The 26,418-nt window shown below is 34.4% G+C and overlaps 1 protein-coding gene across 5 annotated transcripts in view; it reads left to right on the forward strand.

Annotated features, from left to right (window-relative positions):
- The window catches only part of LOC131427403 (nephrin-like), a 219,118-nt gene that overhangs the window by 136,117 nt on the left and 56,583 nt on the right, over positions 1 to 26,418 (forward strand). For all 5 annotated transcript variants that reach the window (XM_058590556.1, XM_058590557.1, XM_058590558.1 and 2 more), the window contains 5 exons: positions 4,427 to 4,540; positions 13,473 to 13,676; positions 18,230 to 18,523; positions 18,595 to 18,725; positions 18,851 to 19,010. In XM_058590556.1, coding sequence (XP_058446539.1) covers positions 4,427 to 4,540; positions 13,473 to 13,676; positions 18,230 to 18,523; positions 18,595 to 18,725; positions 18,851 to 19,010 — 903 coding nt within the window. The remainder of the gene's footprint in view (positions 1 to 4,426; positions 4,541 to 13,472; positions 13,677 to 18,229; positions 18,524 to 18,594; positions 18,726 to 18,850; positions 19,011 to 26,418) is intronic.

The raw sequence follows: 26,418 nt of genomic DNA on the forward strand, positions 1-26,418 counted from the left end.
GAGCAGCTTCTGTCAAATTTTCGGCAATCACCAACACTGGTTGAGATTCGCATTGAACAAACCCCCGAAAGACTTAACGCGAATGTGGAACGAATATTCATGCAGCGATCATCGTCAAAACCTAATTCGCGATCATCGTTCGTGCTGTCTTTGAAACAAGCAAATTAAGACGTTTTCCTTTGTATTAGTACCATAGTCTTAGGTGTGTGTAAAGAACCATATTCCAGTACTCCCCCATTGCAGCTTCCTCACGAGATATGATGAATTTATTAGATGTAGAATGCTTTGCAAAGAATGACGCTATTCGAACCAATTCGAGAAGTAAAGTAAATGAACGAATGTCGAAAACGAACATGCACGATGTTGGTATACATCAACATAGAATGTATTAGTAGATCCGAGTTCTGCACAATTATTGCTTATTCATTTTCGCCCTTCTCTCTTTTATGCGGTGAATAGTTCAATGTTATTCGAGACGGGTGTGACTAATACAAGAAAGTTCGCACTGAAGATGGATTAATGAATTAGTAACACGAAGAATATGTGCAACATTGAATAAATGATTCAGTGACCAGTTTAGTAGCAGTTTCATAATTATTCTGACTTACCTTATGATCGAAAAAAAACCGGAATTTTCATTTTAAAATTCCCGCGCTAGTCCAATCGGTAAACTCAATGTTGGCAACACTTTTATACGCATTCTGTCAAATTTTGACGCATATCGTACGATTAGTTTTTGTTTGGCATCTATACAAAGAAGTTGAAAAATTTTCGTGTGGCGATTTTTATAATGGTTTCGGCTCGCCTTCGAAGCGCCATTCGGTCGATTGTTGTGCGGTTTCGACGTCATATTCATAGATCCACACCTCATCACCAGTTAAGATGCATTCGATGAATGTGGGGTCACTATCTTCGTTGGAAATCATCTCTTTGGCCACATCAACACGACGCTGTTTTTGAATGAAATTCAGCTTTTTTGGCACCAGCCGAGAAGCGACGCGTTTCAAACCCAAAACATCAATTAAAATGTATTCGGCCGATCCATAAGAGATGCCTAACAACACAGCAATCTTTCTAATCGGTACAGAACGATTTTGCAACACGATTTGCTTCGCCGATTCAATGTTTTCTTCAGTAACAGATGTTGTTAGGCGGCCAGGGATCTCATCATGATCCAAGCTTGTACGACCACCTTTGAAGCGTTTATATCACTTGTATGCCTGTGTTTTTCCTAGACACGATTCACCAAAGGCCTTTTCTAACATTTTCAAAGTTTCGGAACACTTAAATCTATTTGCAACACAAAATTTGATGCACGCACGTTGTTCTAAATTTTCATCCATTATAAAATCGCGAAAATTTTTCAGCTTCTTTGTATAGACGCCAAACAAAAACTAATCGTACGATATGCGTCAAAATTTGACAGAACGTGTATAAAAGTGTTGCCAACGTTGAGAGAATAAAAGTTTACCGATTGGACAAGCGCGGGAATTTTAAAATGAAAATTTCGGTTCTTTTTTGATCATAAGGTATACTTGAATACCGATGACCAGATAAAAAGTACTCATAAGTCGTATATATAATAAAAGACTCACATTGGCTGTAATTTTTTTATCCATTGGATAATATCCAATGGATATTCTCAATCAGAATTTTGTGTGAAATTAGATTATTATGGCCCTTATTACGGGTATCAATACACGGTGAAACCCAAGTGAAGTGATTGTTATCTTTTTTATCGGTATCACTTCACGGTGAAAATCAAGTTTAGTGAATGTAGGCTTTTATCACGAAAGTTGCTCCAGAGAACAGTTTGCCAAAAAATACATGATTTGGCAATCAATTTGCTCATGTGGAAGGGTGAGCAAAGGTGAAAAATTGACGACCAGTACGATCAATAGGCAGGAATGCCTCTAAAAGCGTATAGTGCCACTTATAATGTCACACAATGGTTCTATGCTTTTCTGGCCGGATTTAACCTCCTGCCATTACTCGAAGGATGTTTTGGAGTGGTACAAGGCAAATGAGGTCAACTTCAGCATTTTTATTGTTTATTTATACCTGGTTTTAACGTAATTATGGTCTTTCAACGGGAAGTTGGAAGGGCTTCAATCCCCTTAATGCACAGGAACTGCGTCTAGTCGAAAAGTACTGGGCCATCATGAAGTAGGCGCTTCGGAAATATCCTTTAGGAAGTATCGGAGGACATACCCTTACTCTTACTCTTTCACTTGCAGACCACACGAGTCTCTGCTGTATATAGAATGCGTCTCAATTCAACTCGATTCATGGCTGCTCGCACCCAAAAAACCTCGCACCCGCAAAAGGTCTCCAATTCGTCCTAAAATTGATTAAACAATACTTCCCGCTGCGTGCTTCTTTTTCTTCTTATGCTGATAGGATTATTGTCGAGGGCCATTTCAATCGAGTTTATCTCTGAAACCCTAGCAATATGTCCATGCTGCTGCAAGTAATTCTGAGTCGATGACCGCTACCGTTCAGTGTGGAACGGCGGTAGTGGAACGTTGGTGGAACGCAGTTTTGAGCGCATGTTAGCATCAACTAGATATTTAATTTTTTTATATTCGATACAAAAAAAAATTTATTATGTATAAATCAACGATATAAAAAAGTCGCTGGAAAAAAGCAGACTATCGTATAACCTTCATAGGGTCAGTCGACAATATTCAGCCAGCGACTGACACCAGTAGAGAAGGTGACAAGCAATTATAAATACACTCTCCTACTCAGTGCTTGAGCGGTAAATAGGTATAAAGCGAGAAAACTAGTGTTTGATGAACAGAGAAGATGTTTGGATGTATGGTACCGATCGTGAGACGGCCAGGATGTAGAGCATGTTCGATGTGCATTCTATCATGCCTAGTCGTGTTTTAGAGCTGTGTCTATCATAAGGCTTAGGGTGGCAAAATGGTAGCGCGTATGCACGGAATGCATAACATAAGAACGCATGTTCGAGTCCTGTCTCTGAGCGTATCTTTTTCCTAAAAAGCATCTTTTCTGTAAGTTTTTTATTCATTTGACTTCTTCAATATATGTTTCAACTCAGTCATTGCAAAAACTTAACGTAGATAGTGGAGTCCAAGTGGTTGTCCGAACCGCGATACGCAAGGATATTTCTTATGTCTGAAAAGAATCGACCGTCGATGAAAACGTGGTCGGTTTGTGTTATTTTTCGTTTGTCAGATGATGTCCAAGTGACTTTGTGGATGTCTTTCCAAGGGACTAACCAGTATCGTTGGTGACGGTGCGCAGGCTGTCATAGGTTTGCACTCTCTTCATTTCTGATGCGAGCGTTGAAATCCCCGATAACGATTTTCACATCCCTCTGCGGACAGCTGTCGAACTTCACCTCCAGCTTCGCATAGGATACTTTCTTTTCGTAGTTGGATTCTTCCTCGTGTGAAAATTGCACGTTAAAGATGTGATAGTTGAAGAAACGGCCTCTTATTCTCGTCCACACTTTTCATAGTTGATCGTCTCCCAAGTCAACGCACGATCCCGCATTTTGACCAACACCATTCCAGCCTATTTTCCGCTGTGTTACAATTGTTCGCTAGAGTGAACCCAGTGAAGCTAGAGTGAATCGGAGTGCCTGCTCCGGGTTTCTATCGACATCGTAATTTGGGCCTGTCTCCCGTGAGCTGACGGACTAGCTCTATCCTCCGAAAACTGAGGTGGAACCTATCCCTTGTTTGAATTCGACAACAGATTCTAAAGGTTACTCGTTATGAAGCGACAGTAGCTCTGCTGCTTATCCGTACTCTTCAAATTATAAATTTCAAAAGGTATAAATCATGAAATGAAAAATGTTTAAATAATTTTGGACGATTTTCTGTAGAACGGTTTTTCACTTCCATTGCTAACTTAGTGAAAGACCAGTTCCGTTAAATGAAGAAAATTCTGTGCAATGAAGAAACCTTGTACATACGACAACGAAACATATGATTTTATTAGTTTTAATTTATTTGATGACCAATGAAAGAACTATTTAAAAAATAATTTGCATTTCGTGTTCTATTCGTTAGTGCACAGAAGCTCAGATCGAACTGCTAGTGCTCTTTAGTAGCTCAACTTGAAACGCTAGAAAGACTTGCTTGAGTAACACTTTTATTCATTGTGGCGATGCATTTGTTCATAACAAAAAGAAACACAACGCTAAAGCTAATGTAACGAAACCATTTTGCAGTATTTCATGTTTTATTTTCGACTCATCTGTACATAGAACTTGTCTCTCAGTTTCTGACTCAGGTTACAAAAATGTCTTTTTTCGAAGGTGAAATCTTCTGATAACAGTACCCATATTGAAGTAGTCATTCGAGACAAATTTTCACTAAAAAAAACAAATTGTTAAAATACAAAAAAAAAACAATCTCGTAACATTTTTTTGTTCCATAATTGTTAACAGTGCTTCCGGAGCAACCGGTGGTTCTGGATCGCTGGGGTCGACTGATGAACGGAACCAAGCTCGGTCCGAAGGAGGAAGGTGATGACATCGTCATAACATGTCGCGTTTCTGGAGGTAAGTTAACTCATTTGACAGAATCACTGAACACCGTCCTATATTGTTCCTTCCTACCCAAAATCAAACAGGACAAAAGTAAATCTTCTTAAAATTAGGTAACTGTTCAAAAATGCAATTACATCTATTCAACCATCCTCAACCGCTAGCCCTGTTGTGTTAAAATCATCCCAACTAGAATGTATCGATAGAACTATTCATTTCTAGTCTTTCGAATCATACTAGTTAGACAAACTGGATAATACATAAAACTCAATTTGTTCTGTTAATTCAACGTGGCAGATGTATGCTTCCTATAAAGACGAACACGCAATGAGTATGCATTAGGGCGGTAAAAGCTTCAGAGATAAGAAAAAAATTAGAGGGTTGTATGCAAGACACGACCGATTACGATTACATTAAAAATTTAATAATTCCCAGGTACCCATAATCAAAACAAAAATAAAGGTGATGGTGGATTCATTAAACAGTGAAGAATTACAAACTCACTCTGCTTTTAGTGTTTACATTATTGGCGAATGATCAAAATAACAAATTAGATTTTTTCAAAACAAACAAAACAAAACTACTCTATTTTATGCCTTCAACAAATTTTTACATTTGACAATTTTTGGAAAATATCCTTTAAATTAAAGTCAATTATGATGATTTCAAAGTTACTTAAAAGATCAATTTTGGATACGAACAGCCTCAAGATATAAATCTGGACAAATGAAACGATTTTATATCATAATAATTTTCAAGACAGAGAACGTACAAACTCAATCATTTTATAAACAGCGATTAGAGAAGATATTAAATATTTTGATCGAAAAATGTGAATGTGAAAAATTTGAACAACCGTCAACCAATAAACTCAGTATAATAGTGTAATGTTAATGATCCTTCGTTAAAAAGCGTCGATAATCTTTGGAGAGTGTCTGAAAATAGAATGGCAGCAATACAAGGAAGAAAATATGTGACACAGTCCGCAGAACATATTTTGTTACTTAAATTGATTTTCACTTTTGCATATTAAGGAACCAATGCATATGCAACCAAATTCCTTAATTTTGTTCATATTGTAAGTTGATTTTATTAATACATGAACGAATTTGTCATTGTTACAACGCATGTAGTGATAAGACACTTGTTGTTTTGATGTAAATGATAATTTAACTGAAACTGGTGGTAACCCGAGTTTGGTAAGGATTTAAATGATACTTGTAAAATCGCAGATCAGCTTGTCTTGAGTTTATCTCTAATACTGTATTTTATTGCATCTAATAAATCACAATATATAATGTGAGTCTGTGCAACTTATTTGTACTATGTTCCGAATCTTTTGAAGCGTTTTATTCCTGGAGGGACAACAACTTGTTCGAATCGATACTGCATAACGATTTTCATTGCATTATTTTTGCTACACTTAGTCTGGATCCCTTCTATAAGATTCTTGGAAGCAAGATCGAAAAATCTATCGCCGATAATTCTAAGTTGGCCTGCTAGTTACCGGAGAATCAAGACAAGCCACGGGTAAACTAAAGCAGAAATGTATTCGGGCATATATTTATAGATTCTCTTTTGTGCTATAGTTCATACTGCGCGAATCGGACGAGAGTTTGACATCATTCACTGCGACTGTCATTGGCTCGTGAAAACATAGGTCAATTCCATCCAATGCAATTGAAATACTTAAATGACGTTACCGCATAGTTTAAGTTAAATGATTTCGAATCGATTGGTAGTTAAATTATATAAATTTATCAACAAATGACTGAGTTCTAAGCGTTCAAAACTATGAAAGAAAAAGGTTACGCGGTTATTTTTGTATTTTTTTTTTAAATTGACACCCAAGTCTCGTACAGTGAAGATTTAGCAAAAGCGACATTCCAACGAGAGAACGCATATACAATCTAGCCATCACCTCACTGGACGAGCTACTTGTTTCATTCACAGTCAAGCATCAACTGAAATCAAGAAATGATTTGCAGCATATATTTTTAGATTCCTCTTCGAACTACGCAGAATGATGCGGTGTTTTTATGCATGACGCAAAGCCTTCTATCATAAATCAAATAAACATAGATTTCCGACTGTACGGTGACACTAACAGCACCTCTAGTGAGAAACGGGTGTACTTTTTTCCATTAGCTACTGTCATAAATCAAATAAACATAGATTTCCCAGTGTAATAGTAATGTAGTTGAGCAACCCGTGACACCAAAAGCACCGTCTGGTGGAGAATGGGTGCGTAAATGCTCCTAAAATGTATCCATAAAGTTGCCTGCGCATTTAACAAAATCACAGTAGCTAATGGAAAAAAGTACACCCGTTTCTCACTAGAGGTGCTGTTAGTGTCACCGTACAGTCGGAAATCTATGTTTATTTGATTTATGCTACTGTGGTTTTGTTAAATGCGCAGGCAACTTTATGCATGCATTTTAGGAGCATTTACGCACCCATTCTCCACCAGACGGTGCTTTTGCTGTCACGGGTTGCTCAACTACATTAGTACCACAGTGGGAAATCTATGTTTATTTGATTTATGCTTCTATGCCGTACAAGAAAATGACGTCAATTTCCTCAGCTGGGATTGGTGGATGAAAACATAGATCAATTCTAACCATTTTTTCAATAGTATGCTATTGAAATATTGAAACAACGTTTTCATACATATTTAAGTTAAAAGTTTTCGAATCGATTGGTTGTTAAATTATGTCAATCCATCAACAAATGACTGAGTTATTAACGTTCAAAATTATGACGCAAAAAGGTTACGCGGCTATTTTTGAAACTTTTAATTGACCCCCGGCCCCGTATAGTGAAGAGTAAGGCATTTTTAATGCCAAAATAATTTAAATCGTTCATACTCTATCGAGTTGTAGGATATGAATTTTAGCGGATGATGCACATTTTCTCACATATTGTATAAAGGTGAAATATAATTAATAATGTGTTTCTTCTAACCCAAGTAGCAATCCGCGACTAGTTCTGATACGACAAAGTCCAAACTATGTTGCAACAAGAGCACGAATAAGTTCTTTATGTTACACTGGTTAAAACATGGTAACAGCAATGTTTCATCATAACATAACTAGTTACGAAATAGTTATTTAGGTTTCCAATCATAACATCTTTGTGTCATATTGAATTAAATATAATTTATAAGCTATCGTTACTTAATCCAAACATATCTTTAATCACAACAATGCTTCTAGCTACTAGTTGAAAATAAGTTTATTCGACTTCACAGTCGCTAGTCACATGAGGTATCATTACACGAATAGGTGGATTAAAAGATTTTGTGAGTGTAATTCTTGAAAAAGCATTCTGCTATTCTCATGAAAAAAGGCTATGCAATCATTGTGAAAACCGACTTTTGAACCAAGACCCGCATTCCATTCGAATCAGTTCGTCGAGATCGTAAAATGTAGGTGCGTGTATGTAGCAAAAAATAGCACCAGATTTTCACAGATACGGTTGAACCGGTTTTCACAAACGAAGACTTAAATGAAAGGTCCCATGGTCCCATAGGTTGCTATTGAATTTAATTCGAATCCGACGAAGAGGTGTGATGATGCGAAACCTATTCTAAATCCTCTTAATGGTGTGATAATGCCTATCTCTTGTCATTGACACAGACCTATTGAACCATTTTGCGCCTTGTTTCTTCAGGATAATAATTTCTGACACGAATTTAGACTGATTTTTTATGCAAGTTCATAATTTCGTAAGTTCGAATAATTCTCAAAAGCATGATTCAGTGCTGCCATATATTCGGGAATATTGCTCAAACCAAATGTATCAGCAGTAATAACTTTGAACTTGATCATTGAATACATTCTAAAGTAATTGGTTCCAATCTCGTAAAGCTGAGCCGAATGGGCGTCCGAAGCTCCAATCAAAAGTCACAATTCGCAAATTTTTTACAGCAATTCTATTACCTTTCTATAGAGAAAGACAAAACAGGTAAAAAATATTCTAAATTTGACTCACAACTGTTTACAAATTGGAAAGGTTATGTCCCTAGTAAACGTTGAAGCTTTTTTTTTTTAATTTTCTGGAAAAATCCTCTAGTGAGAATAATAAAAATATGAGTGATCATTATTAGGCATGATTACACAGGATTTACCTTTTTTTATATATATAAAAATAGGTATAGAATTCGCTCAAACTTTCGAAAATTTTTCCGAGGCCCGGAGGGCCGAATGACTTATACCAATCGATTCAGCTCGACGAACTGAGCAAATGTCTGTGTGTGTGTATGTGTGTGTGTCTGTATGTGTGTTGTCAACTAAGAGGTCGAGATCTCAGAGATGGCTGGATCGATTTTGATCAAACTAGTCGCAAATGAAAGGTCTCCCCGTCACCCAGAACGCTATTGAATGGTTTTGAGATAGGATGTTTACTTTTTGAGTTATTCGAAGTTTTATGTCAAAATTTTCAGTTTTTTGACAGTATCTGTCACAATTGACCTTGAAAACAGAATATGTTTTCAGACTTAGATTCCGCACGATAATACCTATACAACAAGCCATAGATTGTTAAAATCCGTCCATTTTTAACGGAGATATCGAAATTTTTGTGTAAACGACTTTTCCCCCTATTCCAGCAGTAGGAGTTTTGAGCGCTGTATGACAAAGTAATGCTTGGGAGCAACGGAAAACACGATTTTTTATTCTGTTACATTCAATTGTTTCTAAGTACCAAAAAGACTGTGTACAGCATCCTTTTTCATGACAATTTGCCTCGGACCGATTTTAGCACGGCTCGTTTTTGGCAACATAATCGTTCGAATATGACATATATAAACCAGATGATGGCAGATTTTTTTTAATTATATTGTTTTAAACTACTTACAGCAATAAATGCTGGAAGAACATAACATCCATATACCATTCGAATCAGTTCGTCGAGATCAGCAAATGCGTGTGTGACAAATAATTTCACTCAATTTTCTCTGAAAATTTCTTTTCTACAAATTCAGATTCATACGAAAAGTCGTATGCTCCCAAACAAAGTTCCTGAATTATGTTGGGTTCCGACCTCTGGTTCCGGAACTATAGGATGATATATGAAACGAAATCAAAATTGTGTAACTCATTCTTCTCGTAGATGGCTGAACCGATCTAAGATTCAAATGAAAAGTTGCAAGATTCTATAAAACATCTTGCTCTTCAGTCAGATCCAACTTCCGGTTTTGGAGATACAGGGTGATTGGTATAAAAATGTCTATTCCACATAAATTAATCAGGTTTATCGGGTTAGCAGATTTGGATAGTCGATAAAAAATATTAACTTTTTTCAGTTTTAGTGGTATTCAGTTGTCGATTCAGAAGGCACCTAAAAATTTAATTCGTGTTATGATTTCTCAAAGATGTCTTCACTGATTTTCAAATATTTTGAAACAAATGTAAACTATACAGCTATTCAGGTGAATTTATCTGACTTCGGCCATACCGATTTTAGAATTCCGGTTCCAGTATAAAATCGTTTCTCAAAGCTCAATCGTTTTCTCAAAAAAGCCTAATCAAATTTCAGAAACAAAAATTCAAATTGAATTAAACTTATATACAAAATTAATTAGTTTTATACATACATACAAAAATTAATGAATTTTATCCAATTAAGCTTCAAAGTTGTACTCAAAACTGTAATTTATTCGTCATATGGCCATACGAATCGGTTTGGGTTATGCTGGTTCCTGAATACCGGCTCTGGAAGTACCTTAAATTACCGTAAACTCTAAAGTGGAACTTACATATCATGGCATGTTTAATCGATTATCACACTTCTAGATTTAAATTCGATCCTATTTGCAGTTTCGACATTACAGAGTAATTAGTGATTAAAATCTCAAATTGTCGCTTAAAACGACGGTCATTAAAATAATGTCATGAAAACTTAAACACCGAAGAATATTCATGCAAAAAACACATGCGGATTGATAAAAAAAAGGTATCATCTCACTGTTAGGTGGATTAATCACGTTTTTTGAGTTACAACGATTCAAAGGAAGAGCATGCAAAAATACATGAACTCTTTTTATAAGTCAGTCTAGAGTCGAATTGGTCTTTCCATCCATGGAAAACAAGAAGTTTTTGCTATACTGAAGTCGTGCAAAGTTTCATTCAAATCGGAGTACTATTTTAAGCCTGATTGCTTGGACACCATATCCAGAACTGCTCACTAGTTTTATAACTTTCACGGGTACAAATGAAACACAATAAATATAAACATACGACTGCAATGATCACCTTCATTGTCGGTTTGAAAAATTTGTTTGAACTGTTCCAGATAACAAATAGAACCTCTGAACTAGAGATTAGCAATCAGTTCGCAAACTGCTCTAAAGAACTAGTTTAATAGCGTTTAAAATAATGAATGAACTAGAGTTCTTTCTTAAAGAATGATAGTTCTCTATTTTTTACCGAAGCCCGGACCATTCGACTCAGATTGACGAACTGAGCAAATGTCTCTCTCTCTCTCTCTCTGTGTGTGTGCGTGTGTACCCAAAATATGCACTCACTTTTATCAGAGATGGCTGAATCGATTTTCTCAAACTAAGATTCAAATGAAAGGTCTCGTGGTTCAATAGCCTGCTATTGAATTTCATTTGGATCCGACTTTCGGCTCCGGAGTTACATTGTAATATGCAAAAAATTATAGAAAAAGTGCGCACTCAATTTTCTCTGAAACGGCTTAACCTATTTTCACAAAATAAGTCTTAAAGGTCTTACAGTTTCCTACAAATTTATAAACATTTTATCCGTATCCGACTTCCGGATCCGACTTCCGGCTCCGGAACTGAAGCAAGAAGAGTGGAAAATTACCAATTTCATTAGTATTTTTTCACGAACGATGGTTAAAAACTGGTACGAATCCCATAAAACTGTCTGATAAATTCTTCTAGTTAGCAGAGCTTGTTAGTTTGTGGGCATAAAAGCTTAATTCGGCACTACTGGTCCACCCTGTTCCTGTTCCGGAAGCACCGAAAGTGGCGAAAGAAAAACTCCAAAAATAGAATTTTCTTAGATTTTTTCTGCGATGCTTGAACCGATTTCACAAAACTTGATTTGAATTAAAGCTCATATTATCTTTAAAGCTACTGTGAAATTTCATTCGGATCCGACCTACGGTTCCGCAGTTACAGGGCGATGAGTGTCAAAGTTTTCAAATCGTCATGTCTGCTACTAGTGTGTGATATTGGTAAAAGACGGTGCTGCGGTTGATAAAATTTTTAGCTTTTTTATGATAAATGTGACAGAGAGAATAAAAGAATGATAACCCGGGGTGAAATAAATGATGTAAAAAAATAAAAGAATGTCAATGAATTGACATTTATTAGAAAATGCAATTTTCACAGCCGGTAGTGCAGTAATACCGTGCCGGTGGTGTAGTGATGTAAATAATAATAATAATAATAATAATAATATTAATAATAATAATAATAATAATAATCCTACTACATATTTTAAGATGCCGGTTCATGCTGTTTAGCTTGACTTACATTAGCAAAAGTAACAGAAACGTAGGTTTACTTTGTTTGTTAGATTTCGTTTAATTGGTTTAATCGAAATAGAGCATGAGATACTAAGTCTAAGTTTAAATAGGTTCAAAACTGTTCCAATTCGGAGGTCATATTTGTTGCTGGCAAACAAACCAACTTCGTCTATTCCGGTCTTCTGAATCCGGTTTCGGAAGAAAAACGCACTCGTTTTCCTTCAAGATGTCCCAAACGATATTCACAAACTTATAGGTTCAAAGGAAAATTCTTACAGTTTCATACGGAATTCCTAAATTTGTTGTGGATACTACTTCCGGTTCCGGAATTACAGGGTAAACAGGATTTCCAGAGTTTGTTAGATTAAGTTCGAACGAACTTTCCTATTTCTATTCAATGTACAGTTGCTTTTGCGAATACAAGTAATATTTATGATGTTATGAGTAATATGAGAAAGGCATCATTATACTACTAGGTGGACTAAAACAGGTTTTTTCAATGAATATGGGAGAAATCAAATTCTTTAAAAAGGTGTACACATTAACTGGCTATTTTGAAACGGTCTTAGGCAGGTTTTAGAAATATGGTCAGTGTTGCATATTATTCGTAATCTTTAAAAAAGTACACAACAGAAAATGATTATTGGTTAAAGTACATACCAAACAGCACTCACTATTATTAAATTTGTTGACTACAAAATATAATTCATGGTTCTCATATTTTTTCGGAGAAATATACAACATTTCAGAAGAATGAAAGAACGGTTCAACAGAACTAGTTCTATCGGTAGAACTATCAAGTTCTGAGCAGTTTTTTTTTCGAACTACCTTTTTGTTCCACAAAAAACAACTAAAACCTAATTACAATTCTATTGAAAATAATCCGAGTATTTGTTAAACATTCGGTGTGTTAGTGTTTGGAATATTCGCTTAGATGAACTATGTAAAATATCACGGCCGAGCACAATGATATAGAAATAATATTCCACAAGGAAGTTTTATAACCCAATAGAAACTATTTCAACGTGGTTTATGAAACCAAAATTGTTCCAGACATCTATTTGCCACCCTATTGCACGTTCTCGTGGGCCGGAGTACACGTATTTTCTGGTTTGTGTTGCTACTAAATGGGAGACTGGTGGTTGAATAGCGGCCCTGATTAGGCCAAAACATGGACTGCTTCTGGATGTCTTAGCTGCTCGGTTGGAAGGACTCGAGATAGCAGCTACCGGTCGTGGCACGAAACTGTGTGTATATTTTCGTGGTGTCTATTTAAATTGGACCATATTTTGGCCTGTCCACCTACAAACGTGTGTTCTATCGAACGCAAATCGTATTCAGTTCTACAGGGCAAAACACTCGACTGTACAGCATGAACCGGATCGACACGAAAGTTACCTGTTTTCTACACTCGCCCGCTACAGTAGCATCCGCTTTTCACCCACAGGTCGACCCCAACCTGAGGTCCGATGGTTGATAAACGGCGTAATCGTGGACGACCAGTTTGAGCACAATTCCGGAGACATCATCGAGAACCGGCTGCTGTGGCCAACGATCCAGCGCAGTGATCTAAACTCCATATTCACCTGTCAGACCATGAACACCCGGCTAGCTGAAGCAAAGGAAACCAGTTACGTGCTGGACATGCACTGTGAGTATGGTTCAAATTAAATTAACAATATTTCTGTACAGTTTCAAAAGACCGGAAAGAATGTGCTACAGTGACTAGCTGGAGTGAAAAGGGGTGCATAGCGAGCAAAGCGCGAGTGTGTCTAAACCTGCTACTACATTTTCCTATGTTTTGTCCAATAGGCTGCAAATTCCATTCATACGTTTTATATCGTGCTGTGCATGAATGCGCTGATTTTATTTGGTTTATCAATCTCTTTCCTGCATGGAATTTGTTGCAATTGTGATAGCTATGATTTTTATTATCATTATCTCTATAGTTTGACACCTACTTCCATTTAAAGGGTGAGTCCACCATGCACGTAAAAAAATAAGGTAATTTCAGAAACGCTTTCCGGAAACAAAGTGAAAGCTTTCCAAACATATTTTTCAGTTTAATCAAGTGTACTTGAACGTACAAGAATAAATATTGGTACATAATTCCGATAAAAAATAGCCTCTTCATTACCAAGTTGCTGCGGCTAGTTTGCCGGAAGGTCCAAAACGGACGTACCGGCTGTATCTTCAAAATTAAAGCAGGAACAAGATCCAAATTATTTTTCAAGTATATATCATAAACTAGTATACCCCGTGCTATTTTTTTTTTAATTATATTCACATAAGCAAAAAGCTCAATTTTTTACATGAAAATTTCATATTGTATTGTTTATAAAAAAAAGTTCACCTTCCCAAACTGTCATGGACAACCAGTTTGAGATTCATTTTGACCACAAATATTTTTTCTCAATCTAAGAGGTTTTATGAAATTTTTGGGCTCTCAAAAAATTTCTTGATTTTTTGAAAATTCCATGGTGGCCTTAATTGAATTACACTATTTGAAAATTCCGTTTAATTTCACTGTTTTCGGCTAAGCTCATATATTTGTGGGGGATCATTTGACAAACACATTCTTTCTATATTTTAAGCTATCCAGTGGCGAAAATTCGAGACTATTTTGTTATTCATGGGTACACCGGCACATGCTTTATTCCAATGTATTTTTTAGTTTACATCTCAGATTTCTATCAATATATTTAGATCATGCCAGTACATTTGCTTTTGTTTTTTTGCTCTTTCAATTTTTTGGAGCTTTCTGTTTTCCTATTCTTCTTCTGCAGTTTTCCTGTCTTAAAGCCCAATATTTAGGATTCATTTCCTTTGTCGTTATTTGTTTATTTGTTTATTTGTTTATTTGTTTATTTGTTTATTTGTTTATTTGTTTATTTGTTTATTTGTTTATTTGTTTATTTGTTTATTTGTTTATTTGTTTATTTGTTTATTTGTTTATTTGTTTATTTGTTTATTTGTTTATTTGTTTATTTGTTTATTTGTTTATTTGTTTATTTGTTTATTTGTTTATTTGTTTATTTGTTTATTTGTTTATTTGTTTATTTGTTTATTTGTTTATTTGTTTATTTGTTTATTTGTTTATTTGTTTATTTGTTTATTTGTTTATTTGATTATTTGTTTATTTGTTTATTTGTTTATTTGTTTATTTGTTTATTTGTTTATTTGTTTATTAGTTTATTTGTTTATTTGTTTATTTGTTTATTTGTTTATTAGTTTATTTGTTTATTTGTTTATTTGTTTATTTGTTTATTTGTTTATTTGTTTATTTGTTTATTTGTTTATTTGTTTATTTGTTTATTTGTTTATTTGTTTATTTGTTTATTTGTTTATTTGTTTATTTGTTTATTTGTTTATTTGTTTATTTGTTTATTTGTTTATTTGTTTATTTGTTTATTTGTTTATTTGTTTATTTGTTTATTTGTTTATTTGTTTATTTGTTTATTTGTTTATTTGTTTATTTGTTTATTTGTTTATTTGTTTATTTGTTTATTTGTTTATTTGTTTATTTGTTTATTTGTTTATTTGTTTATTTGTTTATTTGTTTATTTGTTTATTTGTTTATTTGTTTATTTGTTTATTTGTTTATTTGTTTATTTGTTTATTTGTTTATTTGTTTATTTGTTTATTTGTTTATTTGTTTATTTGTTTATTTGTTTATTTGTTTATTTGTTTATTTGTTTATTTGTTTATTTGTTTATTTGTTTATTTGTTTATTTGTTTATTTGTTTATTTGTTTATTTGTTTATTTGTTTATTTGTTTATTTGTTTATTTGTTTATTTGTTTATTTGTTTATTTGTTTATTTGTTTATTTGTTTATTTGTTTATTTGTTTATTTGTTTATTTGTTTATTTGTTTATTTGTTTATTTGTTTATTTGTTTATTTGTTTATTTGTTTATTTGTTTATTTGTTTATTTGTTTATTTGTTTATTTGTTTATTTGTTTATTTGTTTATTTGTTTATTTGTTTATTTGTTTATTTGTTTATTTGTTTATTTGTTTATTTGTTTATTTGTTTATTTGTTTATTTGTTTATTTGTTTATTTGTTTATTTGTTTATTTGTTTATTTGTTTATTTGTTTATTTGTTTATTTGTTTATTTGTTTATTTGTTTATTTGTTTATTTGTTTATTTGTTTATTTGTTTATTAATTTATTTGTTTATTTGTTTATTTGTTTATTTGTTTATTTGTTTATTTGTTTATTTGTTTATTTGTTTATTTGTTTATTTGTTTATTTGTTTATTTGTTTATTTGTTTATTTGTTTATTTGTTTATTTGTTTATTTGTTTATTTGTTTATTTGTTTATTTGTTTATTTGTTTATTTGTTTATTTGTTTATTTGTTTATTTGTTTATTTGTTTATTTGTTTATTTGTTTATTTGTTTATTTGTTTATTTGTTTATTTGTTTACTTGTTTATTTGTTTATTTGTTTATTTGTTTATTTGTTTATTTGTTTATTTGTTTATTTGTTTATTTGTTTATTTGTTTATTTGTTTATTTGTTTATTTGTTTATTTGTTTATTTGTTTATTTGTTTATTTGTTTATTTGTTTATTTGTTTATTTGTTTATTTGTTTATTTGTTTATTTGTTTATTTGTTTATTTGTTTATTTGTTTATTTGTTTATTTGTTTATTTGTTTATTTGTTTATTTGTTTATTTGTTTATTTGTTTATTTGTTTATTTGTTTATTTGTTTATTTGTTTATTTGTTCATTTGTTTATTTGTTTATTTATTTATTTGTTTATTTGTTTATTTGTTTATTTGTTTATTTGTTTATTTGTTTATTTGTTTATTTGTTTATTTGTTTATTTGTTTATTTGTTTATTTGTTTATTTGTTTATTTGTTTATTTGTTTATTTGTTTATTTGTTTATTTGTTTATTTGTTTATTTGTTTATTTGTTTATTTGTTTATTTGTTTATTTGTTTATTTGTTTATTTGTTTATTTGTTTATTTGTTTATTTGTTTATTTGTTTATTTGTTTATTTGTTTATTTGTTTATTTGTTTATTTGTTTATTTGTTTATTTGTTTATTTGTTTATTTGTTTATTTGTTTATTTGTTTATTTGTTTATTTGTTTATTTGTTTATTTGTTTATTTGTTTATTCGTTTATTTGTTTATTTGTTTATTTGTTTATTTGTTTATTTGTTTATTTGTTTATTTGTTTATTTGTTTATTTGTTTATTTGTTTATTTGTTTATTTGTTTATTTGTTTATTTGTTTATTTGTTTATTTGTTTATTTGTTTATTTGTTTATTTGTTTATTTGTTTATTTGTTTATTTGTTTATTTGTTTATTTGTTTATTTGTTTATTTGTTTATTTGTTTATTTGTTTATTTGTTTATTTGTTTATTTGTTTATTTGTTTATTTGTTTATTTGTTTATTTGTTTATTTGTTTATTTGTTTATTTGTTTATTTGTTTATTTGTTTATTTGTTTATTTGTTTATTTGTTTATTTGTTTATTTGTTTATTTGTTTATTTGTTTATTTGTTTATTTGTTTATTTGTTTATTTGTTTATTTGTTTATTTGTTTATTTGTTTATTTGTTTATTTGTTTATTTGTTTATTTGTTTATTTGTTTATTTGTTTATTTGTTTATTTGTTTATTTGTTTATTTGTTTATTTGTTTATTTGTTTATTTGTTTATTTGTTTATTTGTTTATTTGTTTATTTGTTTATTTGTTTATTTGTTTATTTGTTTATTTGTTTATTTGTTTATTTGTTTATTTGTTTATTTGTTTATTTGTTTATTTGTTTATTTGTTTATTTGTTTATTTGTTTATTTGTTTATTTGTTTATTTGTTTATTTGTTTATTTGTTTATTTGTTTATTTGTTTATTTGTTTATTTGTTTATTTGTTTATTTGTTTATTTGTTTATTTGTTCATTTGTTTATTTGTTTATTTGTTTATTTGTTTATTTGTTTATTTGTTTATTTGTTTATTTGTTTATTTGTTTATTTGTTTATTTGTTTATTTGTTTATTTGTTCATTTGTTTATTTGATTATTCTTTATTCATCTAATTATTAGTCCAGTATTGCTTCAGTTGTTGATTGGGTTGTTCTCATTTGGCTACATTGAAAGTTGATTATAATATCGTCATATCGTTCTGTCGAGCTACACAAACATTCTCTGAAATTTTCTCTGTTCTCCCAACTCAAATATTGTCTTATTCTCTTTACAGTAAAACCGCTTACGGTGAAAGTAATCGATGCCCCTGATGCCATAGTGGCCGATAAGCGTTACGAGGTGTCCTGTCAAAGCACCGGTTCTCGACCTAACGCAATCATCACCTGGTACAAGGGTAAACGTCAAATGCGGCGTACCAAAGATGACATAATCAGTCATAATACAACCATTTCGACGCTTAGCTTCTCGCCTAGCACGGAGGACGACGGAAAAACACTGACCTGCCGGGCCGAAAACCCCAACGTCAATGGGTTGTTCCTCGAAACGACCTGGAAAATGAATGTTGTGTGTAAGTGTCAACCAGGAAGCTGATCTAATTGCCAATGACTAAAATCACATTCCGTGTGCCCTTTCCTTCAGATCCGCCGATTGTGACCGTACAACTTGGGTCCACACTTGCTCCCGACGACATCAAGGAAGGCGATGACGTTTATTTTGAATGCCATGTAAAATCCAACCCTTCGTGGAGAAAGCTGCTCTGGTTTCACGATGTAAGTACTTCCATCCATCATTTCAAAATTTGCTTTTTATGACCGTACGTTTACTTTCCTTTTTCCTCAATCATCGTTCATCGTGTTCTGGATGGTGGGCTTACTATGAACCTTCGGGGCCACAGGACACGCTACTGCTACACAACGCTTCTGCCCGGGTTATCCAAACCAACCAGAGTCTGGTACTGCAAAAGGTGGTAAAGCAATCGGCCGGATATTACGCTTGCAGTGCAATCAACGGCGAAGGGGAAACCGTCAGCAATCAGCAGTTTCTAAGAGTAAAACGTAAGTACTGATTTCACCTCATCACCGAGTTGCGGTGCCGTATATTTCCGATTTTTTTTCCTTTGAGATGTCCTAGGAAATGACCGGAACCTGAACGAATCACAGCATGAAAGATGGTTCTCAAATCAATCTCCGGCGATTGTCTATTTTGGATTTCATAGTCAAGAAAACTGATTGGCTACATTCGAAACATGAAATAAGTTAAACGTAGCAACAGGCACTCCATTCCACTCCAACATGCATTACAGTGTTTTTTTTTTGTATGTGAGGTTAAAATTAAGAAAATTTTTCCGAGTACAGTAACACAGATATTTTTTTGATTTTTATATATTCATTTATAAGTGGATAACAGCAACAAAACCTGTACAAACGATGTCGGTTCGTATGACCATCAACTAGCATGACGTACAAAATCTACTAGTTTTTATTCAGATTTAGAAGGTTTTGACGATGTAAATATATGTTGAATCCGAAAACATGCTGTAATTATTGCTACTAGCATAAAATATTTCATTTGACCCTAAGATTGGGAATATCGGTTCTGCAATCTCTGAAAAAGTGAGTAAAATCCATTTTGAGCATATGACTATGATCTACCGTCGTTAATCGAAAACCGGAAACCAGGATAGCCGGAATCGGTTTGTTTGGCTGCCTACTGATAATAGCTACCGATTGGAGTATTTCTGAGGACACAAAAATCGACGGACTGAGTCAAATGGTATATGACACTAGTCATTTTTTCAAGTCATTGCTTAGCCTTTCTATATGTAAAATAACTGTATATCTCATTTAAAATAACTGTTTTCATATGTTCAGAATTACGTTTGACTGGTTTCAGAATTTTACCTCAATAAGTTTCGGAAACAATGAAGAAGAATACGAAACAATCAATTCAAATTTCGTGTATCCGACATTTCATTGTGCCCAGCTCGACAATCGGTTTTAAGTGTGTCGACCAATAATCAAACGAACAATATCAAATGCATCACTTCACTTTTTCAATACATTTGTTCTTATGCTCAAAAACAAAGCCTTGGGATTACATTGCTGTTACGGAGTTTGACCTTTTGTTTCAACAAACTTCGCAGCTGATTCTTAGTGTGCAGAGCCATTGCACAGTGGGGAAACACGACCAACAACGCGACTCTGCTCAATCTATATATATAAAATAATAGCGAAAAAAGTGTGTGTTGCTAATGTTCTTTGGTATGCGTGGGTCGATCTTAAAATGTTTTTTTTTGTTCGAAAGGTGACGTTTATGCGGAGGTCTTAGGCTATAGCACATAAGGAAATTCTCCGGAAAAGTAGAGAAAAACTAGAAAATTGGTTCGATTAGAATTGCAAATTTTCCACTCAATGCATGCTAGATCTCCGATGATTGTTTGGCGCGTATCGAGTTATGCAATGTTGCTGCCCGCTGGAGAGCAAAATGTGAACACTAGATTATTAATAAAACCGTTTGGCGCCAAACGAGCTGATTTGTGCAAAAATTTCACTGAGCCTACTTGATTCACGTGTTTCTTTATTTCGAATCACATGTTCAATTAAGTAGGGGCGCCAAACGAATATCATACAGGTTACCATTTTCCGATATATAAATTTGGGTTCAATGCCGTGAAGTCAAATTATGAAACGACTATAAGAAAAGAAAGTGATTAACGTTTTTTTATGATTCGTTGTTTTACTAAAACTCCAGAAATGTGAATCTTATCTTCTTGATAGATATAATTATTGCTGTCATAATGCGCTGAGACAACAGGATTGAGGTGTGCTGCCACTTCAATTTAAGACCGTTAACTCAAACACCAAAACTGTCCGGCTCTCTAGTTTTTGGAACAATCCCATTCGAATTAGAAGGAAATTTTCTCGGCTTAAATTTTTCATAAGCATTTCCCATACCTTTGAAGATATTTTTGGACGAGATTTTGTGTAAATTTTTCTCGAAACGACCTCCCAATTTCGTCAATTTCTTCATATTGCAAGTTCGATTATTTATTTGAGTCCAAACGTCTTCAATTGGACCCAAAAAGGGGGCCATCGACATGTTTTACCTATTCGAATGATCCACTCTCTTTCTCATAAACTGTCAAACTTATTTTGGTTGTATTTTGCTTGAATCATTTGGGACTCTTAAGAGCAGGAAAAAACTGCTTTAAAGTACGAAGTGTACGTGTGTACCTGACTTGGGGAAAAATGTTGAAATCGAATCAAAAACAATTCTCGGGTAATTTTTCAAAAAGGCGTTTAAGCAAGTGACAGTTTCTCTTTAATCACTCTCTCTTTCGATTATTGTGATGTGACTAAAAAGATTTTCTTTGATATCACTATTCTGTTTGAATGTCGAAAGTTTCGGGTTTCATTTCATGCAAAGAGTTGAGTGATAAACGTGGAAACCGCTTGGTAATTAATAGAAGAGAAAGTAAACAAAGAAAAACTGTAACTTGCTTATACGCCCTTTTGAACCTTTGAATTAACCGAGAATTGTCAGATGATTCATTTTTACAGAGCACCCTACCATTCTACTTTACTAATCTCGAGCAATCATGAGGGTCGTTCGATTATTCTAATTTAAGAGTATTCGAAATAATTTCCATCCAAAGATATTTTTTGTGTTGTGAGAATTTCACCGGGACACAGGTACAGAAATAAAAAAGAACAAGTACAGAAGCTAGGTTCAGGAGAAAATAAAGAAGGTACAGAACAAGTACAGACAGTACCAAGTACCAAGTACATAAATGAGGGAAACAAGTATAGGAAGTACTGGCACAATTGAGTGCAGAAAAAGGTACAGAATGTGCAGATGGTACAGATATAAGCACAGAAGTTACAGGACCAAATACAGAAAATACGTGAGCAGGTATAGAACGCACAGGAAAAAATTCTGAAACAATCACAAAAAGTACAGGAACAAACACACAAATTACAGAAACAAGCACACAAAGTACAAAATAAAGTGCAGACAATAGAGAAACAAGTATAGAAAAAAGTTAAAAGTTGAAAAGTTAATAGCAAATGTTGTCGAGACTACAATTTCGAATGGCAAATTAGAAGAAGAAAAAGTTTTCATTCCACGCATTCCAATGATGCCCACTGATATGTCATTTCAATTTGAACGTAATTTTCTCATCCGTTTAACTTTTTTGTTACTGTCAATAATCGTTATGAGTCTGTAGCGTGAATTTAGAGTTGTCCGCGATATAAAAAGGTTGGGGCCACTATCATAGAGCATTATAATGATATTTTTCTTCAATAATCAATAAAATTGATAAGTAGTTTTGATTTTCTACATCATATTATTGCGCTACGAAGTGTGCAGTGGTCCGCTAGTAATTCTATAAAAACCCAAGCAAATATTCTCAAAATTAGTATTTTTTTATGCAAAATTTATCGTAGAATGGATTGATGATAGTTAGAAGATCCGCAAAATCCCCTTTTTGCTATAATTTCTCCTTTTTTACTTCGAAAACTAACTGTAAAACTCTGAAATAAAAAAAATGAATTCGACTAATCGGAAGATGCTCCTGACATGTTCATAAGTTCAATAAATAGTTTGTTTTAAAAAGATCGACTGAAATTAACTGTATTCTGTTTTACCTCAAGTCATCTTCTTTCATGAATTTAAAGAAAAAAGGTTCTACTTTCCAAGCAGAAGTCCAATATGACCTATCAATACACCCAAACCTCCATTTACGTGATAATCGGGACTACCCAAATCGAATTATGACGTAAAAAAAGTTTTCCCTATGTATGTATATTATTGAATATGTATAATATAATGTAATAATGGAACAAAAATTATTAGTATTTGCAGGAAAAGGATGTTCTAGGTCGCATCAATTTCCAAGATGGCGACTTTCGGTTTATTGATATTCCTTGAAACCCTTTACAATATGGGTATTTTTGGAACGGGTTTTGTTGAACTCAGTAACCTTTGATTATGTATGAAGTAAATTAAATTCATTCCAATATATTATACCGTTCCAACCAGACGTCTTTTCTATTCTATCAGGTTATGGGCCTGACGTGATGTCATAGAAACGGTTCAAACAGTTGAAGAAAAGTTTTTTTTTCCACCGAAGATTTTCGAATCATTGAAGATAAGTTTTCTCCAGGAGCTTTATGCCGATTGAGCGGTCTCCAGTGAGAAGAAGAGACGAAAGTATTTCAGAAGCGGTGCAAGGTTCGACTGTTTCCGGTATGGCGATTCCAAACGGAGAAGCGCAAGGAGCGACGAGTTCCCGGATGTCGTTGCCAGGCGGAAGTATGAATCTACCTTTGGCGGAGCGACTACGTGGTCAGGAGAACTATAGTTCCTGGGCTTTCGCGATCAAGATGATCATGATTCGGGAAGGTACGTGGACTGCTATTAAGGAAGAAAACCCGTCAGAAGAACTCTCGGAACGGGCGCTGGCTACCATATGTCTGAGCATTGATCCGATGGATTACAGTCTCGTCCAGAATGCGGCAACTGCCAGAGAAGCATGGGACAGTCTGAAGGCGGCATTTCAAGATAGTGAATACAGTTGCGAGTCGATACCATCAGGACAAAAATTCTTCAAGATGTCAAGTGGCCGGACGATTTGATGGGAAGCGATTCTAGTAGGGCATTTTATGGGCAGTCGAAAATAAAGAATAAATCGAAGCCGGATAAGACACACATCAAGTGCTACAAGTGCAAACAAGCTGGTCATTACGCATCTGAATGTCAAAAACCGGGAATCCATGTTTCACAAGATCAGAAGCGAACAGATAATCGGCTTTCAAAGAAGCTCGATAGGCACGCGGCGTTCATGGCACATCATAACAAGAGTTGTGCGGATGACTGGATTATTGATTCTGGAACGTCATCACATATGTGCAGAGAAGAACGGATCTTGAAAGATACACAGAAGGTGACTGACAGTGTCTTAGTTGCGAATAGCATGGAAACAGCGGTAGTTGCCAAAGGGAACGTAACAATCGAAGCAGCCGTTGGAAGTGTAACACAAATACTTGATGTTTCCGAAGTACTCTGCATTCCTGAGTTACCCATGAATCTCCTGTCGGTGCATAAAATTTGCAGTTTTGGTCATCGCGTAGTATTCAACGAAATTGGTGTGAAGTTTTCAATCCACGTGGCGCCTTGGTAGCTGTTGGAAAGCAGCAAGGTGGAATGTATCGACTTTGTCAGAAAAAGCAGAATATTACTTGTTTGACGAAACCAAAGGAAGATATCAAATTGTGGCATCGTCGGTTGGGGCATCTGAATGTGCAAAGTTTAAAGCAACTTAGGAGTATGGTAACCGGTATGCAATTCAGCGATGCAGAGATTCCGTCTTGTGTTTCTTGCTTGAAGGGCAAGCATCATCGTCAACCATTCAATAACAAAGGAACCAGAGCAACAGATGTGTTGGAGTTAGTACACAGTGATCTTTGCGGTCCAATGGAAACGAAATCTCTAGGCGGCAATACGTATTTTCTCACGTTCATCGATGATTATAGCAGAAAATGTTTCATCTACTTCATTCGGTCGAAGAGTGAGGTATTTGAGTGCTTCAAAGATTTTCAAGTCTTTGCTGAAACTCAGACTGGTAAGCGACTGAAGCGACTGAGGAGTGACAACGGTTTGGAGTATGTCAATGAATCCATGAAACGATACTTCCGACAGTATGGAGTACGGCATGAAACAACCGTGCCACATAATCCAGAACAAAATGGTCTCGCGGAACGTATGAACCGGACCATAGTAGAACGTGCCCGATGCATTCTTTCTGATGCAGGATTGGAAAAATCGTTTTGGGCTGAGGCTGTTGGTACAACTTGCTACCTGACTAACCGATCACCAACGAAGGGCCATTGTATGACTCCAGAAGAGAGATTCAGCGGAATTAAACCAAACCTGTCCAACTTGCACGTGTTTGGAACTAGAGTGATGACCCATATTCCCAAAGTGAGAAGAAAGAAATGGGACATGAAATCCGAAGAAGGTATCTTTGTCGGCTATGTTCATTCGGAAGGATATCGTATTTATAATCCAACAACCAAAAGATTGTTTGTAAGTCGCGATGTCAAATTCCTGAATGAAGGCGATGACAAGGTGCAATCAGCTGCAGTGAAGTCTGAACCAGAAGTCTTACAGTTCGAGATGCAGACAAGTGAATATAGTGAAGGTAATATTCAAACCGAAACAATAGCAGTGATTGATCCACCTTCGCCAGCAGAAGTAGCGCTCCCACCGCAAATAGAATGCCCACCAAATGTGGTAAAGCGCAGCGGCCGGGAGCGCCAGATTCCAGACAAGTACCACGATTTTAAGATGAGCTTTAGTACTGTCTCTCAGATTATTTCCATGTCTCAGGGTAATCCTAACCAGGAACCGCTATCGTATACGGAGGCGCTACAACGCGACGATAAAGGCCTGTGGCAACAGGCAATGGAGATAGAGATGAAGTCACTAGAGGATAACCATACGTGGGAAGTAACAGATTTACCACCGGGACGAACGGCGCTTAAATCAAAATGGGTCTATAAGATAAAGTACAATGCGGCTCAGTTGAAAGATACAAAGCACGGCTCGTGATCAAAGGATTTTCGCAGATCAAAGGAATTGATTACGGCGAAACTTATTCGCCCGTGGTCAGATATGCTACAGTTCGCTATCTTATGGCAGTAGCAGCGAAGCTTGGTTTGCAGATTCATCAACTTGACGCAGTCACAGCTTTTCTTCAAGGCGATTTGGATAATGAAGAAATTTACATGGAGCCACCAGAGGGGTTCAATACTGATGTAGGCAAAGTGTGTCGTCTTAAGAAAGCTCTGTACGGACTGAAGCAAGCAAGTCGAGTTTGGAACACGAAACTTGATGCGGTGCTTAGAAATATTGGTCTACGTAGATCAAAGCTGGATACCTGCGTATATTTTCTAATTGAAGATAGCAAAATACTCATCGTTGCTGTATATGTGGATGATCTTCTAGTGTTTTCAAATGACTTTGAAATTGTAACAGCCCTGAAGCAGCAATTGATGGCCAAATTCCAGATGAAAGACTTAGGCTATGCGGAACAAATCCTTGGAATGCGTTTAACACAAACCAAAGGAATGGTTATGCTAGATCAAGAGCGATACATTGACAAGTTGCTGGAGCGGTTTAGAATGACTGACTGTAACCCTGTTTCAACACCGTTTGATGCTAGCCAGAAATTGTCAAAGGAAATGTGTCCGAAGTCTACCGATGAAATCGCAAAGATGGAAAAGGTACCATTTCGAGAACTTGTAGGTGGATTACAGTTCGTCTCACAATGTACCAGACCGGACATTGCTTTTGCGGTGAATGCAATCAGCAGTTTTTGCAGCAACCCGGCAGAAATACACTGGATCGCAGCTAAACGTGTACTCAGATATCTGAAAGGTACCAAACAAAATAAACTTG

Source organism: Malaya genurostris, chromosome 2 (genome assembly GCF_030247185.1).
Source record: "Malaya genurostris strain Urasoe2022 chromosome 2, Malgen_1.1, whole genome shotgun sequence".
Taxonomy (NCBI): Eukaryota; Metazoa; Arthropoda; class Insecta; order Diptera; family Culicidae; genus Malaya; species Malaya genurostris.